The sequence below is a fragment of the Eschrichtius robustus genome, chromosome 12, assembly GCF_028021215.1.
Source record: "Eschrichtius robustus isolate mEscRob2 chromosome 12, mEscRob2.pri, whole genome shotgun sequence".
Lineage (NCBI taxonomy): Eukaryota > Metazoa > Chordata > Mammalia > Artiodactyla > Eschrichtiidae > Eschrichtius > Eschrichtius robustus.
The window spans coordinates 62,012,887-62,037,310 of NC_090835.1; the positions used below are offsets into that span (position 1 = coordinate 62,012,887).

Here is a 24,424-nt window from a genome sequence, read left to right on the forward strand (position 1 = left end):
ACACAATTTTAAAAGACAGCATCTTATATTATTTGGGCACATAATTTAATATTTTAATAGTTTTTAAATACCACTAACTTTCTATGAACATTTGAACCACAGTAGTATTATGCCCATTCTATAGTTTCAAAAAGTATTTCATTACCCTTACATGTTTTGGTTATTGTAAATATTAGTTACATTTCACAAAACAAAATCCTACAACGCATTCTGGTAAATTAGTCTCTGCTAAGAAGAGACTTGAGCATGAAACTTAAACAAGAACATTTAATGGAATACAAATATCAATCTAGAAACTCTAATAAAAATCTCCCTTCGCTGGGTGAAGGCTCTTAGCTTTTACACAGAAAACCACCACATGTGGCGCCCCTCGAAATGCATTATAGATCAGGCTCATAATCTTTCCTTCCACAAAAATGGCACAAGAATTGATTTCAATTATCATTTAATACTTATTTCCGTCTCCTGTCAAAAAAATGTTCCATACACATGAAACTGAAGGTTGGCAGCCTGAATTCATTTATGGAACTTTTAAGGACTATTGAATTACAGTGAATTTTCTAGTTCTCTCATTGTTACTGGAAGGATGCCTCAGAGTCTGAAATATATGGTAGGATGTGCTACAGTGCCAACAGGCTTAGTAAGACCGATGGGAAGAAAAGCTTCTCAACAATTTGTCAAAATGAATTTTATAAATTAGGTTAATATGACTGATTATACATGACGAGCACCTCTCCTGTAGAACTGAGCTGACATCTCTCTTTGCTTTGTTTGCCCCCATACGAGTCCCTGTCTGGGTATGAACTGTTGGAAAAACCACGAGGTAATTTAAAAATAAATTAGACCTATGTCTTTCGAAACTAGAAACTATTTTGCGTGTCTGAGGGTTTTGTTTTTGGTTGGTTTGTTTGTTTTCATGCTATACCAACACATAAGATGCAAGAGAGTATTTATGATGTTGTCAGTATGTTTTCATACAGTGTGATGTTCTGGTGGGCACTTCCAGAAGTTGTGTGCCTTTACTTGCACATTCAATTCTCCCACAAAACTTTTGTTAAAAGGACAGAATTTCCACAAAGGAACAGCATACTTATCAACAGTACCAGCATGGTTGTAACTAAGGACAGCAGAACAGACTTGCGGTACTAGAAACTAAGGTTACACAGTTCTTTCTTTAAGCAATACCCCACTGGACCCCTCCAGCCCTATATATACACTTTCCTATAAATGTTCCCATTGTTTTCCTCTACGGGATCCAGAGTTTATGGGTTTGAAGATTATATAATTTTGCATTCTATCTTTAAGAAAAAGGTTACAAAATTATTAATATAAGTTAAGCATGAGAGTGAATATTTATTTTGAAAGAGAAAAGCAATCATGACCAATTGCAAAATTTTAAAAGCTGAAAATACTACAAATATCACAAATTCCAGAGAATAATATAGTATTTTTATTAACTGCCTGATACACCCCTAAAGAACTTTTCCCAACTTTTTGAAGCACAGTTTTTTATCACCTCTAATATGACAATGATTTTATAATATCTTCTATAGAGAGGTGAAGAAATTCAGTTTTTTCCCTCTAGCATGGTTGATAGAAAAACATTGTTAACACTGATAGTTTTGAAACATTTCTTTCAGTTTCACATCTCATTGCTGGTTAGTTATAGACTGTTAGAATTGTCACGTTTGGGGAAGCCCCTATCAAATTTCTTTCACAGTTGAGCTAAATGACATAGAAGAGTTTTTGACAGAACATTTCCAGCCCCAAACCATTCAGTTCTGGTTCCTCCAACACTAAGCACGCGTCCCAGCACCAGTGCCGAGGGCACAACTAAACAGCAGACTCAGATCTCCATCCATGAATACATCGGATGAGCCGGGAAGAGTATCCCCGGAGTTACTTCTACAACGCAATGTTAGCAGTACCTAACTCATACAAGTGAAACTAGTCGACTAAACCCAAACTTAAAGAATCTCCAACACAAACTCCACTTGGCACGCTCTCACAAACAGCCTTATCCACTCCAACACGACCCCACCCGTGGGAAAGTGTGACAGGTAGGCAAGTGATCGCAACTGATAGCACGTAAAACACCTTACTTTTGCAACAAAGCAACATGACTGTGTGAGCACTTCCCCGCGCCTGGAAGGTCAGTGCTTCCAGCACAGCCCTCCCTCTTCCTGTCCCCCGCGCACCCACCCCCACACGACACACCTCTGCCTGAGCCTGGGCTGCCTGTCCCTACTCCTCCCTCATCCACTTGACAGCAGACCTTAGTGTTTCCATTTTCAGTGTTACCTTTGCCTTGATTCTTCCAGTCGCTTTCCTGTGCTCATTGCCAAGGCCACCTCTCACTAAGTTTCACCATTGTCGTCGAATCCCTAAATCCACCCTAACCAACTGAGAATTATAAAATTCCCCCAAACCTTAGTTTATCCTCTGCTTAAAAACCTTCAGGTGGCCCTTTATTATACAATCAGTGGCATTATAGCCTCAGCCTTCGAACTCATCTGTAACCTCAATTATTTCCCCTGCTATTTTAAATGAACTCTCTTTCCCCAAATTATTTTCCTGTATTCTTTGGGTTTGCTTTGAAAAGTCCCTCTTCTTGCCTTCCCCTTTATCATTCCTTTTTGCATGGAGCATCCTTCTTCTTCTCTCTACTTCTCAAAGTAATACTTATTCATCTTGGCCTGCTGTTGTTTTGCTTACCGTCTTAGAGGTTTTTCTAAATACCCATAGTTGTGAAAATAATTATCTTTGCTGGAGAAGGTATAGTCTCTATTTGACACAATATATGCTATGTTGTACCTTCATTCAGTTATTGTTTATGTAGAATGTGTATATGTATGGAACTGTGCATGTGTATAACATCTTTCCAACAATATCATAGGTTTATTTGCTATTACCAAGCACATTACTTAGAACTGCAAACATAAGATAAATGTAAGAAACAGTTTCTTCTCCCACTTACACGATTTAGACACATCCGATAGTGTCTAAATCTTGTAAGTGGGAGAAGATAAGAGTGGCAATTAATTATAATAGAGGAAGATAAGAGCCCCACACAGCAATTACATATTATATGTTAATTGTTAGACTCTTTGACCCTCCCACTAGACACCATGCTTTTGAAAGTAGAGGCAGCGTCTCTTTAATCAGTTTTTATTTTTCCGGCACCTAGTTTCTAGATGTATTGAGTTCTCTATAGTTATAGATGCTCGTGTAGGGGCTGGGAGATGTCCTAAATATTGCTGAGGGGATTCAAACACTGACTGATGATCTGGATTTAAGGTATGAAGTACAAATGACCTGTATACATGTGTTTGAGTTCTTTGTGAGACAAGTACTATGTAGAATATAAAACTGGGTACAAGCCTCAATCTACTATAACTGGTTGGTAGTGTTATCATGAGATTAGCGACGGGAACCTAGTAGGTATTCAAAACTTTAAGTTTACTTTACATATTATCCACTGATAGAGCTTTATATTTTGTTGTGTGGGAGCTTTTTTAAAATATCTTCCCCAACTCTACTTCAATCATGATGATGGAGCTGAAAAAAGTAAATGTACTCTTCTTAGCAGAAAGTCAGTGAAGAGAAGCTTTAAAATACTTAAAGTCTGGATTAGGACATGTAACAAACTAAACTTCACATTTTTTAAAAGATTCAACTAACGCTAAAGACGGTTTTAAACAGCAGTCTCATTGACGGTGAGCTGCTTTAGGTCGGGCAAGCAGCCACGAGAAGATCTGATCACCTGTAGACAGTCCATGTGGTCAGAGCCTCAGCAGGGAAGGAAGAAAAGTCTGAAGAGTAAATTGCCCCGTAGTGTCATTTATAATAAAGGGAATCTTGTCTAAGTAATTTTATCTGAAAGTTAAGAACCCCTTGATATTTTCACAATCAACTCAGCATGGTGCTGTTATTTTGCTACTGAGACACTTAAACTTTTGTTTTTCTTACCCCTTACAGAGGAATGAATTGTTTAAAATTAGAGCAGAGAGCAGTGGCCCTAGTGTTCATCTGGGTTTGGATGGAGACTTCAAAGACTGCTGTCAGAACTTACCAGCCACATGTCCAACTTTGTATGTACTTATTGGATTGTTTATAGAAAAAAATTAAAATATGACAGGTTTTAATAAAATAAGGCGTAAGTTTTTGAAAGACAGTATCTACTTTTTCCTGTTACCAACAGTATGCTATTGTAGGTATATTTAGGATCTCTGTCAAGTTCATAATATTTTTCTCCTTCTCTAGAAGCTAATGCCTCTCCATATGGTCCTTGGGGCTGGGTACCCAGGAACCATGCTTATGTTGTGTGAATGTCACGCCTACACCACACACATCACTGGTAGCTGATGAGTCTGTAGATCCCAGATCTGATTTCTAGAGACTCCTGCTCTACAGTCATAGACACCTGGCAAGCCTGAATGAACACAATTCTCCCACCTGGGGATCCAGATTAGGGCTGAGAGATGGCCAGCCAGTCAGTATCTGTAGGAGAGGAGAACTGGACTTGGATGTGTAAACTTGGCAGCACCACATGCTGAGTCATGTTGATCAGCGAAGCCAAATATCCAGTCTGTATGTTAAAGTGGAATGAAACCATATGCAAAAACCCAGAGAGGAAATGTGGGGAGGGATGCTAGTGCCTCGGTTTAGCTATTTCTTAAGGCCTGATGGCATTCCTATTACTGGACTTCATGATGCCTAATAAAGGAAATTTTTACATGTTGAGATGTGGGGAAGTCATTCTGGCTTATACATGAGTTAACTTGAATTATATTCTAACTAGAACAGCCTGTTTGTGGCCTATCAAACATACATTGTATATCTGCTTTAATTATTAAAGAAAAGGGTGCACTGACCAGAAGTAAAGAATGTCCATGTTAAAAATAAAGACTAAATGCCTCCCTTCCTGGGACGCCAATGCTGGTCCTCCTTTAATGATAAGACTCCCTTCCCAGGTGCCAGGGCCATATTGACTTGCTGTGTACATGCTGATCTGTTTTTCTGAAACCTTGAAGGAAAGTATCCCTGACTTGTTTGATGTTCTTTGCTCTGACAATGCATAAAACTGTGCTGCAAACCCTGCTTCTCTGGAGCAGTTTCTCAGAGTAATCTGGGAAGCTGGCTTCTGGGTTATAGTCCTCAGTGTGGCTCAAATAAAACTCTTTTCTATTCCTGTTAGATTGTTTATTGATTTTCATTGACAGAGCTCCCACCCCCAGGTTTGTTTACTTATTTATTTACTGCTAAAAGAAGATGACATAGCTTCTCCTATTTGCAAATAATGATGCCCAATTAATTCACAAAAAGTAGCTAAATGTCTGTGACTTCAATGCAATGGGTCCATAGCTTATCCCAGGGAGAAATTTAAGAGTATAATACATGATGAAATTTTGTGTAATAGTTATTTCTTATTGACTGTCTATAATGTTCGGGGTACTTATGCATGCTTATGTTTTAAGTGCTTATGGATGCTTATTTCTAACATTCATTGAAGTCTTGTGAGGCTGAAATGATTATCGCCATTATATAGAAGAGGAAATCCAAGCAGCAGAGTGTTATAAATTACGCAGCTAGTGACACATTTCAAACTCTGGGGTGCTGCTTTCTGTTTCGAAAGTCAGGTGGTGTCCACCCAGCAACACAACAGACTTTCCTGAAGGCCAAACTTTCCACCCCCCCCCTCTGCGTCACTCCGTACTCCTCATTTCAACAAATAGCACCTCAGTTTTACCTGGTTGTTCAGTCCAAGGTTCAGTTTAACCTTCGCTTCACAAAAACTTCACAAAATTATCTTTTACTCTTTTCTTTTTTCCTACCTCCTCCATCTATCCCATCATCAAATCCTACTAGATCATTTCCACTGTTCACTCAGAATAGACCTCTTCTTACCCCTCTAAGGCTCGTTTTGTCGATGGGGATGCCGCCAGTCTCCTTATTTCAATTCTTGTGCCCACCTTACCACATATTCTGTTCTCTGCAATGTATGCAGAAGAAACCTTTTAAAAAATAAATCTGCTCATGTCACTTTCCTGCCCCAAGCTCTCCAATAGCAACATGAATTGGCCTGCCCATCCCTTGACCTCATCTGGTCCCCCTCACACACTCTCTCCAGCCCTGATGTCTTCCTTGCTGATCCCCAAACACTTCAAGCATGTCCCTCCTCAGTGCTTTTCTGCTTGCTGTTTCCTTAACCAGGGATGCCTTTGTATAGAGGCAGCCCCTTGGCCTAGATTCTACCTTTAGTTAGACACTTGCTGGAGCCTCTAGGTCAGAAAGACCTTCCCTAGCAGCGCTTTTGATAGTGGTGCCCTCCTGCCACCTCCCTCTGGAGCCCTTATCTCTACCTGATGTTACTTTATTCATTTCTTTATATACGTTTGTTCCTGTCTTCTCCCACTAAAATGTAAGCATTATGAAAGTAAATATTTGATCTGTTTTGTTCACAGCTACATCTCTAGGACCATCAGAGCAGTGCCTGAAATAAGATAGAGGCTCAGTAAAGGACTGAGTGAATGAATTAAACGGATTGGATACTTTAAATCTAAGTTTTAAAAATCAGATTTACATGGCTTTACATTTTCTTTTACTTACTATAAGAACCACACTCCTCTTAAATTTTCCCATTCAGAATATACCCTTTTTCAGAATATACCCATACTTCCATAAACTCTTTATTCCTTTGTAGCTTACTGTTTTTTGCCTTGCAGTCCTTGATCTATTCATTATAAATTGGAATGCATGTGAAAGATTACAATGTTTTTGGAGCTACATGAAAAACTACAATGTTTTCCCCATCTTGTTCTCTTTCACTGTGCCCTATAAGCCCTGTAAATTCTTTGATCAATAACAATGTTGACTGCTATTTCTCTCTCTTTTAATTTTTGAAATAAAGATTTGACTGTTTAGGCTTCTGTTTGGAAGACAAATACACCATACTGGCAAAGCACATAAAGATGGTAGACCTAGTTCCTCAGAGATAAAAAACAAAAAGAAAAACGAAAAACAATCCCACCATCCCTGTTGTGGATTATTCATTCATTCATTTAACAAGCACTTATTTCCTACACGTACGTCTCACGAAGAGATGGTAGAACCAGGACCAGGGTCTGTGTTTTCAGATCTGTGGCCTTGTTCAGAGGGTAGAATATGTTTTCTGCTGCAGATGTTGCAATTTTCAGACTAAGATTTTAAATACTGATACCTGATGTTGTACAAGATATGTGAGATAAACATGTTCCCCCTTTTCCCACAGAAATGGATTTTTAAACTTTTTTTTTTTTTTTTTTTTTTATCAAACGGGAATAAACTTGTATTAAACATATACAACACCAGGGTCACAAAACGGGAGTTAGCACTGAAATATAAACTAGAAGCATGAAACCAAACTCACGTGTGGTTCAGAAATTATCGACTGGAGATTTTCCAAGGGAGGAGAAAGGATTTTTTTGCATGAGACTTGAAAAATGTAGATAGGAGCAAATACACAAATGCATGAAGTTAAAACAGGCCATTTCCGTGTTTTTACGACTTGTGCTATCCTGAGATTCTGTCGCGCAAGTTTTCCATATTTGATAAAAAGGCGACACGCCCTGGACACAACCGGCCTACCCTCTCGTGGACCCTAACCTTGGTCTTGGAACTTACCGCCTCACTGCTGATCATTTTACAGAGGCCATGATTTTCAGATACACAGACGTGCGTACGAAGTAGACGCGAACAGCATCAGCCTTTCAGGTTTACTAGCAGCTTTGAGGTTTTGGCGACCCGGAAGCATTTCGGCTCAGAATGTGAATTTTTCGCGACGCTAAGCACACGTGGGGGACCGCGCGGCGGACCGAGTTTTGTCGATTCCTCGCTGGGCTCGGCCCTGGAGCCAACGAGCCCGGACGCGGCGAGGCCTCTCGGCCGTCCTTCGGTGGCCGCAGCGCACCGCCCGCCTGGGAACCTGGGCCACCGAGCACGGGTCGGGGAGAACCGGGGCCGGGAACTGCGGCCGCCGCCACCCAGGACGGGCCGGGAGCCGGAACCGCCCAGCACGGGCCGGGAAGGCCGGAGGGACGGCCGGTCGGCTGGCGTCCGCGGGGCGCGCTGGACCAGCGTGGAGGCCCCAACTACATGAGGATGTTGTGCGCCTCCATGCTCCGAGCGCACCACCGCCACCCGCAGCGGCGACGACGGCATGGCGGCTGCCGCACGGTCCGCGACTCCCGCTGCCGGACTCCCACCCAGCCGCGCCGCTTCCCCGCGAGCAAGATTAAACTTAATATTTTTTCTTCACTCTTACAGATATGTCAGTGTTTCATATATAATCAGTAACATTCCTAAAAACTAACATGCTTTAAGCATTAATGTGTTCTTAGTGACACCTATCAACCATTTTCACTTTAAGATTACCTTTTCCTTGGTTATTAACCAGTCCATAAAACATTTATATGTTTTGAATGCACAGAATGTGACAGTAACTGTCCTTGAAGAGTTTATATTAGTAATCATTCACAGAGGACATTTGAGAGGACAGCATGTCTATGGATGGTTGAATGAAACAAACACCTAGATTAGGGGACGGGCACCCTGGAGAGGTTAAAGGCAAAATGAATCTGTTTCATAGGACAATGATCTGGCTTGCCTCAATTCAATTGAACATTTAGAGTGGACTTAGTATGGTTGTACAAGTGAATAGAAAACTGACCCTTTTTACAATTTTCACAATCTAGTAGGAGAAATGGATACAGGCACGAGAATATATGACCAGTGGAAAGATAACAACCTGGATGAAAGAGGTCAAAAGGAGGATAATGTGATACAGAGGACTGGAAAGGGAGGAGGTGCTTAGAGACACTGCACTTCTGTTCATTCTATATTTTTTGAGTTCTGAATTCTTACCTGCCAATTCCATATCTTTCATATAGTGAGAGAGTAGGATATTTAAATGAAAAACCAACCACATGGCCTTAAATTATTAACAAAATTTATAATATAATCACATTATATTTGTCAAATACTTCTGAGTTATGTTAATCTTTATCATGTCCCAGGATAATCGTCTAAATACATGACTATTCACATTATGTTCATAATTATTTCCATTTTGAAATTGATTGAGTCTTCTAAAGATAAGAAAACCTCAGGATAGTTTGTTTCTTAAAATCTAAGCTATTTAACTGATACTAACAACAATGATGGCACCTGTACGATGAAAGCTTTTCTCAAAATGCCCTCATTTAAATGCACTGCTAAATTCTGTTGCAAATGACATTTGTTTTCTGCAGCAAACATTATCTGCTATATTCGTGGTATATGAATGTCTTTGAAGTTTAGCTTATTCCCCAACAAACTTAACTCCTCCTAATAACTGATTTCTCAAGAGTACTTACATACTCTTCATACCCCTCGTGGGCTGGAGGAGGGGGTGCCCTGTATCCTGGCACAGTGGGTGAACCCCGTGCTCGTGGGGTAGGGACGCCTCTCGCTACAGGGGGCACTGGAAGAGCACCACGGGTCACAGTGGTCCCTCGAGGGGTGAGAACGCCTCGTCCAGGTGGTGGGGGAGGAGGAATGGCACCCCCACGGCCCCTAGGAGAAACAGGTCACATACAGATGAGGAACAAGTGATGAGAGCAGGCAAAGCTCTCATCTTACAGCCTCTATACAATGGGAAGAAAACCACATTTATTTCTGCATGTCTGAGTGTTGTGAGTGTGTGTGTTTAATGGAGATTCTTTAGGGTATATAGCATTTTGACCTCCACAGAATAAGTTTTGTAAATATTGGTTATGACTTAGTTATCATAAAAACCATGTAAAATAATTTGATATTTTCTTTTATAGCACTAAAAATTCAAAGCAAAGCAAACAGAAATCAACCCACTCTGATTTTTATTCCAAATTTACCAAAAAGTCTCAAATGAGAGCAGTGTCTAGTACATGACTCACTGTACCATCCATAGCTGCTAATTGTCAATGTCTCCTCCATGCTGGAGGTTATTGACAGTGATGGGCAATTTTTCACTTACAAAAAAAAAAAATCTGTCAGCACTTCGATAAAATGTGGAACTCTAACCATCATGATATCATTCTGCTTATTATAGTAGCTTAAGTTTGAGGTCATTGTCACTGATTTATCATTATACGTGTAACTCCCTGAACTGGTACAGTCCCTGATATAATTTATTTCCTATGGTAACTATGGTGCTAGTGAAATACATGAGGGCTCTGCAATAAAAATAACACACTGAGTACTTGGTACTGCAGTGCTTGACACAAAAGTAACTTGTACTAAAAGTGTAAGATCAAATGGTTGCAGTAAACTCTTATGGTATTCTGAGGCCTTTGGAAAGGTTGAGTGTTTGTCTAAAGTTTTTGGGCAAAAGCAGGGTTATTTCACTTTTTATTATGTCTGAAAGTTTGGCCTCTAGAAAGCACTGCTTTCAGCAAGAACGCTAAAGCTTTGGGGGAAATAATGATCACGGGATGTGAACCATCACACTGTTTGGCTGCACCCACAGATGGGGTTGTAGGTTATGCTTTCTGCTATGAGGAGCAGTCAGCTGGCTCTTGCAGAAAATGAGCTTGACGAGTGAACAATAAGAATGCTGGTAAAGCTTTTAAAATTTTTAAATAGATTATAGAGCTGATGAATAGAGAAATCATTAGAGAACTTACTGTGAGTCTAATGTACAGAGAATGCTCTCCTGCACTGGGAGACCCTAGAAGGCCCAGTGCCCACTTCAAGCACAATATAACTGAGACCACAATATTCTACATTAGCATGATAATATAAAAGCTGATCTATAAGATGGATATAAAGAGTAATTTTACCTTCACTGGACCTCCAAGCACCTTATATACAGGGTGTGCATACATCCAGGTTTGCCCAGAATAGTTCAGAATTACAACTGTTGTCCTAGTTTAGCATTTTAATACTTTCAAAAGTGTCCCTGTGTGGGTGGTAAATTATATGTCACCTTACTTTAAACTATATTCACAAGTTATATCCATACCACTGAATAATCACAGGTAAGTGTTAGAACTCCCTGAGCCTAAGGTAGATTATTTTTCTAATGGGTAAAATAAGATCTCTGAATCTATAGCAATTCTTCCTGCTTTAAAATTATATGATGCTCAAATCAAATCTAATTTCTCATCCCATTCCTTCATCAACTGTCTCCCAGACAGAGCCCTGGAAAATCTGTCTCTTGAATCTGACTCATTACCTCCTACACATTACATCCCTTCCCTGGAATATTAACCCTATATCTCTCTTCAACTCAAGTCCTCAATTCAAGATTCACATCACCTATTTAGAACATAGTGTCCCTGGCTGAATCCACACTACAATGTTCTTTCCTTTATTTTTCTGACTTCTTGAAAGTTTTCTATCCTTAATTCTTCACCTCCTGCTCATTCCTGAATCAAATGCAATCTAGTTATTGCTTTCTCCTCTTTATTGAAAATACTCTTGACTGGTATCACCAGAAGCCCACTGGTTTCTAAATCCACTGGAAATCAGTCCCCATTCCACTGTAACTGTTATATTTATCACTATGGGTTACTATCTGGAAAATGCCTTCTTCTAACTTTTATGACTCTGCTTTTCTCCATATTTCTTCCTCCCTCCTTTATATTCTTCAGGCTCATTCACTGACATCTACTCCTGGGCCCACCTTGGAATGTGGCTATCCCCATTTTCTGCCCCCCACCCTCCTTCTGTGCCTCACAGTGCACCCCTGCAGTCTCTGACTCTGATGGCTGTTATCTCTTTCCTTCCTACCACACACCATACCCTGGATCATGTCTCCTTAACTGGTCTGCATGTTAGAGTCACCTAAAGACCTTTGAAAACCTCCAGACTCCAGACCATACCCCAGGCCAATCAAGTCACAGTCTCTAGCAGCAGTGAGCTTTCAGTGACTCCAATGTGCAGACCAGTTTGGGAACCACTGCCTTACATGTGTCATCTAACTTAAAAATCTTGACAACCTTGTCATGTAGCCATTTCTAAGCTATTTTAAAGGTTGAGAACCAAGTCACGGAAAGTACAAGTCACCTTCCCAAGGTCACACTGGCAATCCATAGACCTAGGATTAATTATATTCTTCATTAAATTTGGTCCTTCACCTAATTTTAGTGGATGATGTCATTAATCTCTAACCAGGGCAGACATCAGAGAGTTATACTGTCTAGGACCACTCTCTTGTCTCCAACATCTAATTGGGCACTAATTTGTATAAATTCTAATTTCTAATCTAGTCCTTTATCTCTCTAACACTCCAAGTGGTATTCATTCCTGGGTTGGATAATGAACTTGTATTCTCCCTGGCTTCCTTGCCACACACCTCTCTGTCTTTCTTGCTTTGTTCTAATTCTTCTCTATCGCTCACAGTGGTGACTGAGTAGTCTTTCTTGCAAACAAATATGATTAGTCCCCTCTTTAACAAGCTCCATTAGATTCTATCTACGTATTAGTTCTCATTGTAGTAAACAAAACCTTCACAATCTGCCTCAAATGTTTTATTTTCCACTGTTTACTCTCATTCAACATGTAGCAGTGATGTGTGTGAAGATCTTAATTCTTCAATTATGTAATATAAATTATTATAATATATAGATGTAATGCTTTGTTTTCTGGTATGCATTATTATTGGAAGATTAGATAGTTTTCATAAATATGCTTGTTGAAACATAAATTCCTTTAATTAAAGAAATTTTCAACAAATTAAAGTTTTAAAAATATACCAGGTACTGTTCTTTTTGAATTTAAGTGTAACTGAATAACTTTAAAAAGTCACAATTTCATAAATATGTACAAATCAGCATCCATTAACCCATGTGTTCAAGAACTTTCTGATCAGTATGATCTTCTGTTTTGTGAAGCTATTTTCTTATTCTTATTTAATTGCAGATATATTTCATCATGTGGTTTGAAACAGAAGACAACAGAGTTCTGCTACATTTACTTTTATTAATGTTAATACATTAATTACATCAAGATAACATTGAAAGTGAGGTTTAATTTTCAATATTAATTTTTTTTAACATATGCAATATCAGATTGTATGATATATGGAATGTTAAAAAGCAAAAGCTTTCAATCAAATTTTTCTCCTAAGATATTTAAAAAACTAGATCATAATGCACTATTCTTTATTAAATAATTAAAGAGATTAATATTTTACATTAAAACTTCACTGAAATTGAAATCTTATATGGTCCACTCAAATATGACAAATGTATTATTACCTTAAGGAACACCAATGACAAAACAAAGTCCTTTAATATGATGATTTTGTAGTCTCAAAAGCAGGTTAATGCATTATTTTTTTAAATGGTCCCTATTCCAAAGAATATAGAATAGAAAAAACTTGTTGCCTCTATAGTCATTCAATACATACTTAGGTTACACCATATAAAACTGCCAAAATTATCATTTTTTGAACTACAAAAGTGACAATTTCATTATTAAAACCCTATGATTTAATCAATTTAAGATTGCCTGCAATGATGTCATTTCACAACCCATCATGATGAAGTTAATATAAATGTTTTGTAAAAGGCTGATTCCATTAAAAAAGTCCATAAAAAATGTTATGTCACATTAATTTTTAGCAATAAACTAATGTTGCTAGGTAGCATTAGAAAGCTCATATAAAAAAAATTTTTTTAAAGAAAAAAATGTGAAAATAATCACTGACACATTTTCAGAAGTTCTTCCTTTAATCAAAGTAATTTCTATAATTGCCACATTTTACCTTTAGATAATCAATTATTTCCTTGATATTTTATTTGGAAATTGATCATTCTTAACTTCTTTTCTGGTAGTGTAAAATTTTTTGAGGTGTCTGTGACTTAAATGTTAAAAACAGTGATGTTTTGAAAGGTGGTGAAAATATTTGGGGAGTAATTTTAAAAACAAATTGAATCCACAAAGTATCTTAGAATCTCTTAAGATGGTTTCTATGCAATATATGAAATAGTATTCTAAATCTAAGCCATTTAGAGATTTGAAGGCCAACTATAACAGGATAAAGAGAATGACAGAATTACACAGTCTGCGTGTGAAGGCTGGGAGTATTTTTCACTTTACCTCTTTGCAAAACAATGCTTTCTGTTGAAAGCTTGGCAAATGTAGAATCCTACAAAACAAATTCTGTTGCAGAAAAATTCCAATTTCTTTGCAAAGTGAACAATATCAAATAAAATCTTCTCTGATGACATTGCAGAGTCAAATATAACTAAGCTTTAAATATTCTTACTATCATCCATGTAAGAAATGTACTTCTGGCTTTCTGGCCTGGTGGTGTGTATATATATATATATATATTATGTGTGTGTGTATATATATAATACACACACACATAATATATATATAATCTACTTATCTATATAAATATCTATATATCTATCTACCTACCTATATCTATCATTATCCTCATCTATCTGTCTACCTATCTGGCAAGACTGTATCAATTCATGGGCCATTTAAGGCATAGATAATATTTGTAATTTTCTCTTCATTCAAGGTCATCCTGGTTCAAAGATGCATACAATTGAATCATCTGCATGCCTTAATCCTGGGGACAAAACCAAAAAGTAGAAACTCTTAGGTTTGCTCCTCTTATTTTCTTAGGAAGTTGTTAAGAGCTCAAACTCTGAAGTCTAGAGTCAGACTGCCTGTGTGTCCTCAGGCATATTGCTTACATATTTATCAGTTGCTCACCTGTAAATAATGCTTAACCCTACTATGGAGGACTTGATGAGTTAATAATTTATATAAAGCTCTTACAAGCTATATAAGCGTCTGTTGTTATTACTTTTGTGGTGGTGGTGGTTATTGTTGCTGATATTGTTGTTGTTTATTCCTAGCTGTGATCATGACACAGAACAGGCCAGCAAAGTATTGCCATCCTTATTGGCTGTTAATTTATTTAAAGTAAGAACAAATGTACCTTGAAGGAGTTGTGGGAGCTATTCTGATCCCTCTGCCTCTAATACCTCTGCCACGACCAGAGTCCTCTGAGCCATTTAAGTAAGATAATTCACGTAGTTGTTCTTGACGAATTTCATCATTGTAGTCCTAGAAGAAAAAACATGACCTGATGAGCTAAATGGAGCATGGATTTCTTAGAACTGAACAAACACAGTAAGAAAGGAAATTTTTCACTTATTTTCTGGTATACAAAAATCTAAAATGAGGTAAAAGTAAATATACTTTAAGTTCCTAGTTTTATACAGAGAACCTGAAGTTGCTTCTTTTACCAAGGAAGTACTCAGCAGGAAATCAGATGAGATTTGCTGGGATATCACTTTATATGTTAGCTAGAAAAGGAAAGATAACAATATAGAACAAGATCTTGGAAGGTACTAAGGTCATGGTTTTTAATAAGAGGATTACTGAAAAACAACTTTACTGGTGTAAGTATGTGTAGATTGTTAATGACTGCATAATACTCAAATAGTCCCTGATGCATAAACTGAAAAGGGGCAATCCCAAGGACCAAAGTAGATACTGTGTTAAAATAATTAAAAAGTGCGAATAAATATCAGTTTCAGACAACTGGGAAGCTATGCAATCCAACTAAAAAACTTGAGGGGCAATGTTTAAAAATAAATAATTTTCTATGTGTTCTAGCATTGGGCTGATGGAGAATGACAGCCATAGCAGAAGGCAAACTTCACAGTAACAGCCAGAGATTTGGTCAAAGTCAAAGAGACGATCTCTATCCTTCATCAATGGAAATGTATCAGTCATTTCAATAGGACCAAAGAGTGGATCTGAGTCACTGAAGATGAATGCTATCTTCAAAAAACAGGTGTCAGTCTTACCTGTTTCTCTTTTTACTAACACACACGTGAATGCACACACACACACCCTGGTAGAACAGTACAAAACTGAGTAATTGGTATTTTTGCCTAATGGGCAATCCAAGTAAATTCTTTTTCAGTAAAGATGTGTTTATGTGAAAGCCATGAGCTGTCTAGGAGTTGAGACGAGAAATATTTGTAGAAATATCTGGGTTAACATAAATGATGTCTGAGGTCTGGTAGTGGACACTTGAGCCAGGTTAGCTCTGCACTTGTGAGTTATAGTAACAGCACATGGAAACCGTGCACTCACCTGCAGAGCCCAGTCTAGAAGATGGAGGGGATGCTCCAGCCTACAAGCATTTCTAAAGCAAAGCTTTACCTCATGGTCCAAAAACTGTTCACAAGCAAAAGTACTAGTCACTCCAAAGCACTTACTTTTTATTTTTAACATGTTGCTTTCACATTTATCCTGTTCCGCACCTGATTATAGTGGTAATGGGCTCAAGACAGTTGATTGACAGAAGAGCTATAGTATAAAATGATACTTTTTAACAATTACTCAATTTATACCTCTTAATTTTCACATTCAAGCAACAACCAAACTGAAGAATAAGCATGTCTACTATTTTATTAGGTACAGGGAATGTGATGAATTGCTACTTCTGACTGAACTGAGCAGCCGCCATCAAAATGAAAAATTAATTCCATAATTTTCCCATGTAATATTCCTAATTTGAAAGCAGATCTTTGCAGCTTCTTATCTAAGAAAAATCTATGGACTCCCAAAGGTCTTTATGAATTATAAAAAGAGATAGATTCTCATTTTTGGCAACATTGAGGGTTGAGATATAAATTAACAAATAGCAGATTAATTCATACATGTAAAATTTACTTTAGAGAATATCTTTATGCCAGAATTAGAAAATATATTATTGTGGATATTAACATGAATATTTGACACTACAGGTTAAGTTAGTTCTTACTGTAAGCAAAACACTACTGTTAGTATATAATCAAGTTTCTTATGAGCTCAGCTAGATATACTCTGTTTTAAGAACTGGATCATCTTCCAGGGTTGTGGTGGTGAAGTGAATGCAGAGCTCTAAATGCAGGTGTAACTGACTTAGAATATGAGTTGCTCTGTTCTGAAATCATATTGCTCCCAAGGGCATGGTACCCAAGAGCAACTCCCAGTCAATGACCAAATGTGGTTGAAATGCTAAAATAGGCCCATTCTTGGGAGTCACAGTTCTCCTCTGCCTGTGCCTCAAGGATTCCTAGACAGCTGGGATGAATTTCTCTTTAATACCATTGCTTCTGGGCTGTCTATGACTTCTCTTTCCTTTGGCTCAGATATTCTAGTGTGAGGGCTCTCCAGTCTTCCTTGGCTCCCTCCTTATTTTATTTATTTATTTATTTAGTTTTTTGTCACAGGATCATTTTTCCTAATGAACTCCTTGCATGTTTAATCTCAATTAATCCTGTTTCTGGGAGGACCCAAACTAACACACAGAATGTTGACAAAATCAAGTTCCTAAAATTACAAGCTGAGAGCTTTTGTAAATCCATTGCTGTTAATGCTGGTGGAACCTATTCTGTTCAACATACTTTATACTCTGATTAATTGGAGTATTTGCCATTCTTTTACTTTAAAATGGTTACATACAGATTAAACATGGAACTGATTACTGACTAGCACAAAGGGTAGTAATCAATGTTTATTTTAAGAAAGTAAATTGTATGTTGCCCAATTTTCTAAATCACTTCACTTAATAAACATGTATGAAAGAGTCAGACATAGAGTGAACAAACACAAGGCATGTTTTGGGCTTTGGCTGACATAGATGAATTGTGGAAAGAGGGAGAAGGCTGGCTAGTGTGTACATGTGTGTGGTGAAGTGAGAGAGAGAAAGAGAGGTTGGGCAACCACAAGCTGTTCAAGAGTGCCTTAGTGGAAGTTATACTGTATGACTTGGGAAGGTAGGAATAAAAGAAGTTTTAAATGCAGAAATGGCTAGAAGTATAATGACACCATTAACCAAAGAAAGAAAGGAATGGAAAACTTTAGAGGTAGAGAATTTATATTTTGTCTTGATAATCTTAAGTTTAAAATGCCAAGGAGACATTAAAGTTTATCTTAGAAATTCCAATCTAGGTCAGGGGAGTAAATCTGAATGTCATTTGCACACACTTGTGATACATGAAACATGGAGATTGCCTAAGAGAATAGTAAAATAATGTAGTGACAAACATTTTCTAATCATACTTCATACTTTTAATGCAAATTTATATCACTGAAGAAAATCAGTTGACTTATTACAATATTATGATCATTAAATGACCAGGTCTTTAATAAACTCAAGTTTTTTCTGATTAGACAACTAAAAAATATATACCACTGTATTTATAGTAATGAAGAATCTAACTGTCTCAAATAAATACAAAAGAATTTTAAATGCCCAAATGTAGAAATACTGAAACTCTAAATATTCTCTAGACTGAGTATATCCTGTGTATTATTTTTATGATATAAATATAATTTTCTAAACCCCCAAATTTTTAATTGCATATTATATGCTTATATCCAGCTCTTCATTAAGCACAGATCTAACTTTGAATTAATCTTTCATCACTAGGACATGAGTCCAGATGAAACTCGAACATCCTGTTGAACATTTAATTGTGGCATATGTTGCTGATGCTTCAGTTACATAGAATCTTAAAAATACTCATAAACAAAATATTCCAAGATTGCCTTGTAAATGTGATCTTATTAGAAATATAATACAGCCTGAGTTGGAGACTAGATGGTGGAGTAGAATGACTTGAGCTCACCTCCTCTCAAGAAAACACCAACATCACAACTAAATGCTGAACAACCATTGACAAAGAAGACTGGAACCTACCAAAAAAAGATATTCTACATCCAAAAACAAAGAAGAAGCCACAATGAGATGATAGGAGAGGCACATGTGCAATATAATCAAATCCAATATCCACTGGGTGGGTGACTCACAAACTGAAAAATAATTATATCACAGAGGTTCTCCCACAGTAGTGAGCATTCTGAGCCCCACATCAGGCTCCCCAGCCTGGGGGTCTGGCATTAGGAGAAGGAGCTCCCAGAGCATTTGGCTTTGAAGGCCAGCAGGGCTTGATCTCAGGAGCTCCACCGGAATTGTGGAAACAGGGACTCCACTCTTGGAGGGCCCACACAAGTTCTCGTGCACACTACCCAGGGAAAAAGCAGTGAATTCATAGGAACCTGGGCCAGACCTACCTGCTGGTCTTGAAGGGTCTCCTGGGGAGGTGGGAGGAGCAGCTGTGGCTCACTGTAGGAACAAGGACACTAGTGGCAGAGGTGCCAGGGAGTACTAATTGGCATGAGCCCTTCTGGAGGCTGCCATTTTGATGCCAAGATCTGGACTCACCCAACAGACTGTAGGCTCCAGTCCTGGGATGCCTCAGGCCAAACAACCAACAGGGCAGAAACACAGCCCCACCCATCATCAGACAGGCTGCTGAAAGTCTTACTGATCCCACAGCTGCCTGTAAACACACCACTTGACACAGCCCTGCCCACCAGAGGGACAAGACCCAGCTCCACTCACCAGTGGGCAGGTACAAGTGAGTGGAGGAAGGAAGGAAGCCTGCACAAGCATCTAGACCAGCCTCACCCACCAGGGGCGGATAGCAGAAGCAAGAGAAACTAGAGCCCTGCATCCTGTGGAACAGAGACCATGAACACAGGCAAAATGAGACTGCAGAGAAATATGTTCCAGACGAAGGAACAAAATAAAACCCCAGAAGAACAACTAAATGAAATGGAGATAGGCAATTACCTGAAAAATAATTCAGAGTAATGAAAGCAAAGATGACCCAAGATCTTGGAAAAAGAATGGTGGCACAGACTGAGAAGATGAAGAAATGTTTAAAAAAGACCTAGAGGATATAAAGAACAAACAGTGTTGAAGAATACAATAACTGGGACTTCCCTGGTGGTGCAGTGGTTAAGAATCCGCCTGTAAATGCAGGGGACATGGGTTCAAGCCCTGGTCCAGGAAGATCCCACATGCCATGGAGCAACTAAGTATGTGTGCCACAACTACTGAGCCTACATTCTAGAGCCTGTATGCCACCACTACCGAAACTCACATGCCTAGAGTCCACGCTCCACAACAAGAGAAGCCACTGCAATGAGAAGCCCACCTGCCGCAATGAAGAGTAACCCCCACTTGCCGCAACTAGAGAAAGCCCACATGCAGCAGTGAAGACCCAATGCAGCCAAAGATAAATAAATAAATAAACATTTTAAAAAAACAATACAATAACTGAAATGAAATATACACTAGAAGGAATCAGTAGCAGAATAAATGAGGCAGAAGAGCGGATAAGTGACTTGGAAGACAGAATGGTGGAATTCACTGCTGCAGAACAGAATAAAGAAAAAAGAATGAAAAGAAATGGAGACAGCCTAAGAGACCTCTGGGACAACATTAAATGCAACAACACTTGCATTATAGGGGTCCCAGAAGGAGAAGAGAGAGAGAAAAGACCCGAGAAAATATTTGAAGAAATTATAGTCAAAAACTTCCCTAACATGGGAAAGGAAATAGTCAATCAGGTCCGGGAAGCGCAGAGAGTCCCATACAGGATAAACACAAGGAGGAACACACCAAGACACATATTAATCAAATTGACAAAAATTAAAGACAAAGAGAAAATATTAAAAGCAACAAGGGAAAAGTAATAAATAACATACAAGGGTTATCAGCTGATTGTTCAGCAGAAACTCTGCAGGCCAGAGAGGAGTGGCATGATATATTTAAAGTGATGAAAGGGAAAAACCTACAACCAAGAATACTCGACCCAGCAAAGCTTTTGTTCAGATTTGATGGAGAAATCAAAAGCTTTACAATGAACAAAAGTTAAGAGAATTCAGCACCACCAAACCAGCTTTACAACAAATCCTAAAGGAAATTCTCTAAGCTGAAAAGAAAAGGCCACAACTAGAATCAAGAAAATTATGAATAGGAAAGCTCACCAGTAAAGGCAAATATAAAGTAAAGGTAGGAAATCAACCATACACAAATATGATATCAAAACCAGCAATAGTGAGAAGAGGAGAGTACAAATTCAGGATATTGGAAATCATTGGAAATTAAGAGACCAGCAACTTATAACAATTTTGTAAAGCAATCTTTTATATATACTGTTATATAAAAACCTTATGGAAACTGCAAACCAAAAAACTACAATAGATACACACAGAAAAAAAGAAAAAAGGCAACCTAAACACAACACTAAAGATAGTCATCAAATCACAAGAGAACAAAAGAGGAAGGAAAGAAAAAAGACGCACAAAAACAAATTCAAAACAATTAAGTAAGTGGAAATAGGAACATACATATTGATAATTACCTTAAATGTAAATGGATTAAATGCTCCCACCAAAAGACACAAGCTGGCTGAATGGATACAAAAACAAGACTCATATATATGCTGTCTACAAGAGACCCACTACAGATCTAGGGACACATACAGACTGAAAGTGAAGGAATGGAAAAGAGCTATTCCATGCAAGTGGAAATCAAAAGAAAGCTGCAGTAGCAATGCTCATATCAGACAAAATAGACTTTAAAATAAAGACTGTTACAAGAGACAAAAATGGACACTAAATAATGATCAAGGGATCAATCCAAGAAGAAGATATAACAAGTGTAAATATATATGCACCCAGCATAGGAACACCTCAATATATAAGGCGAATGCTAACAGCCATAAAAGGAGAAATTGGCAGTAACACAATAATAGTGGGAGACTTTAACACCCCACTTACATCAATGGACAGATCATCCAGACAGAAAATCAATAAGGAAACAGAGGTCTTAAATGACACATTAGATCGGATGGACTTAATTGTTATTTATAGAACATTCATTCAAAAGCAGCAGAATACACATTCTTATCGAGTGCACATGGAACATTCTCCAGGATAGATCACATGCTGGGTCACAAAGCAAGCCTTTTAAAATTTAAGACAACTGAAATCGTATCAAGCATCTTTTCTGACAACAGCACTATGATTTTAGAAAGCAACTACAGGAATTAAACTTTATGAAGCACAAACACGTGGAGGCTAAACAATATGCTACTAAATAACCAATGGATCACATAAGAAATCAAAGAGGATATTTAAAAATACCTAGAGACAAGTGATAACAAAAACAAGTTGATACAAAACCTATGAGACACAGCAAAAGCAGTTCTAAGAGGGAAGTTTATAGCAATACAAGCTTACCTTAGGAAACAAGATAAATTTCAAGTAAATAACCTAACCTTACACCTAAAGCAACTAGAGAAAGAAGAACAAGCAAAACCCATAGTTAGTAGAAGGAAAGAAATCGTAAAGATCTGATCAGATATAAAAGAAGTAGAGATGAAGAAAACAGTAGAAAAGATCAATGAAATTAAAAGTGGGTTCTTTGAAAAGATAAACAAAATTGATAAACCTTTAGCCAAAGCCAGCATGAAAAAAAGGGAGAGGGCTAAAATCAATAAAATTAGAAATAAAACCAATCCAAAAACGGGCAGAAGACCTAAATAGACATTTCTCCAAAGAAGACATACAGATGGCCAAGAAACACATGAAAAGCTGCTCAACATTACTAATTATTAGAGAAATGCAAATCAAAACTACAATGAGGCATCACCTCACACCAGTTAGAATGGGCATCATCAGAAAATCTAAAAAACAACAAATGCTGGAGAGGGTGTGGAGAAAAGGGAACCCTCTTGCACTGTTGGTGGGAATGTAAATTGATACAGCCACTATGGAGAACAGTATGGAGGTTCCTTAAAAAACTAAAAATAGAACTACCATATTACCCAGCAATCTCACTACTGGGCATATACCCAGAGAAAACCGTAATTCAAAAAGACACATGCACCCCAATGTTCATTGCAGCACTATTTACAATAGCCAGGTCATGGAAGCAACCTAAATGCCCATCGACAGATGAATGGATAAAGAAGTTGTGGTACATACATACAATGGAATATTACTCAGCCATAAAAAGGAATGAAATTGAGTCATTTGTTGAGATGTGGATGGATCTAAGGACTGTCATACAGAGTGAAGTAAGTCAGAAAGAGAAAAACAAATATCGTATATTAACGCATGTATGTGGAACCTAGAAAAATGGTACAGATGAACCGGTTTGCAGGGCAGAAGTTGAGACACAGGTGTAGGGAACAAATGTATGGACACCAAGGGGGGAAAACCATTGTGGTTTGGGGATGGTGGTGTGCTGAATTGGGCAATTGGGACTGACATGTATACACTGATGTGTATAAAATTGATGACTAATAAGAACCTGCAGTATAAAAAAACAAACAAACAAAAACTAATACTAAACTTTCTTTGGGTTATTTGTATGGAAATATGTTAATATAAATGTTTCAGACATTACATGAGATTTCTAAAAATCTTATATGTTCTGGTATAATGTTATAAGTCATAAGTCTATTTATTACTTTAAAATGTATATCTCAGAAATAACTAAATTTCCTTGTCAATTGCATTATTATGAACTTTCATCAAATCTTTAACCGTGGTCATTTTTAAGTCTTTTGTCATTTACAGACAGTTCTGGGTGTACTCTGATGCTTTTGCAAAAATGTTCCTATGAAAGGGTTTCATCTTCAAGGAATTCATGGAAAAGACTCTGACAAGTACAGGTTTCTGGTAACTGACTATACTGCTGAACTGAATGAATAAGCATTTTCAGAACTCTAATGGAAAACTGATGCATTCATAAAAGTGCTAACAAAAGATCAAGATGAAAAAAAATTAATTACATGGGACTGAGTGAACTGATGAGGATGATTATAATTTTTGTGACTTTCTGTTTGAATAAAAAAAAAAAATCCCACAAGGGCTCAGAGGCAAAAAATATACAAATCAATTTTCACTGCAAAATAAAGGAGCTGTTACAGTGGAGGATTACTGGACTGAATGTCAATATTATGACATCGTATGAGTGTGTTTCGTGTTTGGTAATTGCAATCATTGTTGCTTTTGTTGTGGTCATCCATTTACAATGCTTGGTGTCAGTTTATTTATCTCTTGTAAAAATAAAATACAGTGTGTGTGTGTGAAAAAAAATAATAAAAAAAAAATGATTCCCAAAAAGTTGCACTTCGTGTAACTACCGAATTTCAGACAACAAGATAGAATCCATCTTCTAACTCAGATAAAAGTTCTGGATATATATATACATATATGAACATATTTATATATATATAAATAGGTGGTTGAGGGAGTATCTAACAATACTTACAAAAACAAATCTATCCTGTAACTGGATTTGCTTCAAAATAATGTGAAGGAAGAAGGATATAGATGAAAACAAGAGTGGCCAAATAGCTGGAAGATATTATGACCAGATGATAAATACAATGGGGTAAGTTTTATTATATGCTCTTATTTTGATGTATGTTTGAAGTATCCCATAATAAAAATTTAAAAACAAACAAACAAAAAAGAAGTTACAACTGACACCACAGAAATATGAAGGATCATGAGACTACTACAAGCAACT

At 37.6% G+C, this 24,424-nt stretch overlaps 1 protein-coding gene across 1 annotated transcript in view; it reads right to left on the minus strand.

Moving 5' to 3' along the window:
* Positions 1-24,424, minus strand: part of KHDRBS2 (KH RNA binding domain containing, signal transduction associated 2) — a 731,890-nt gene that overhangs the window by 295,797 nt on the left and 411,669 nt on the right. The window contains exons 5-6 of the mRNA XM_068558149.1: positions 14,963-15,090; positions 9,393-9,591 (exon numbers count right to left, since the gene is read on the minus strand). Coding sequence (XP_068414250.1) covers positions 9,393-9,591; positions 14,963-15,090 — 327 coding nt within the window. The remainder of the gene's footprint in view (positions 1-9,392; positions 9,592-14,962; positions 15,091-24,424) is intronic.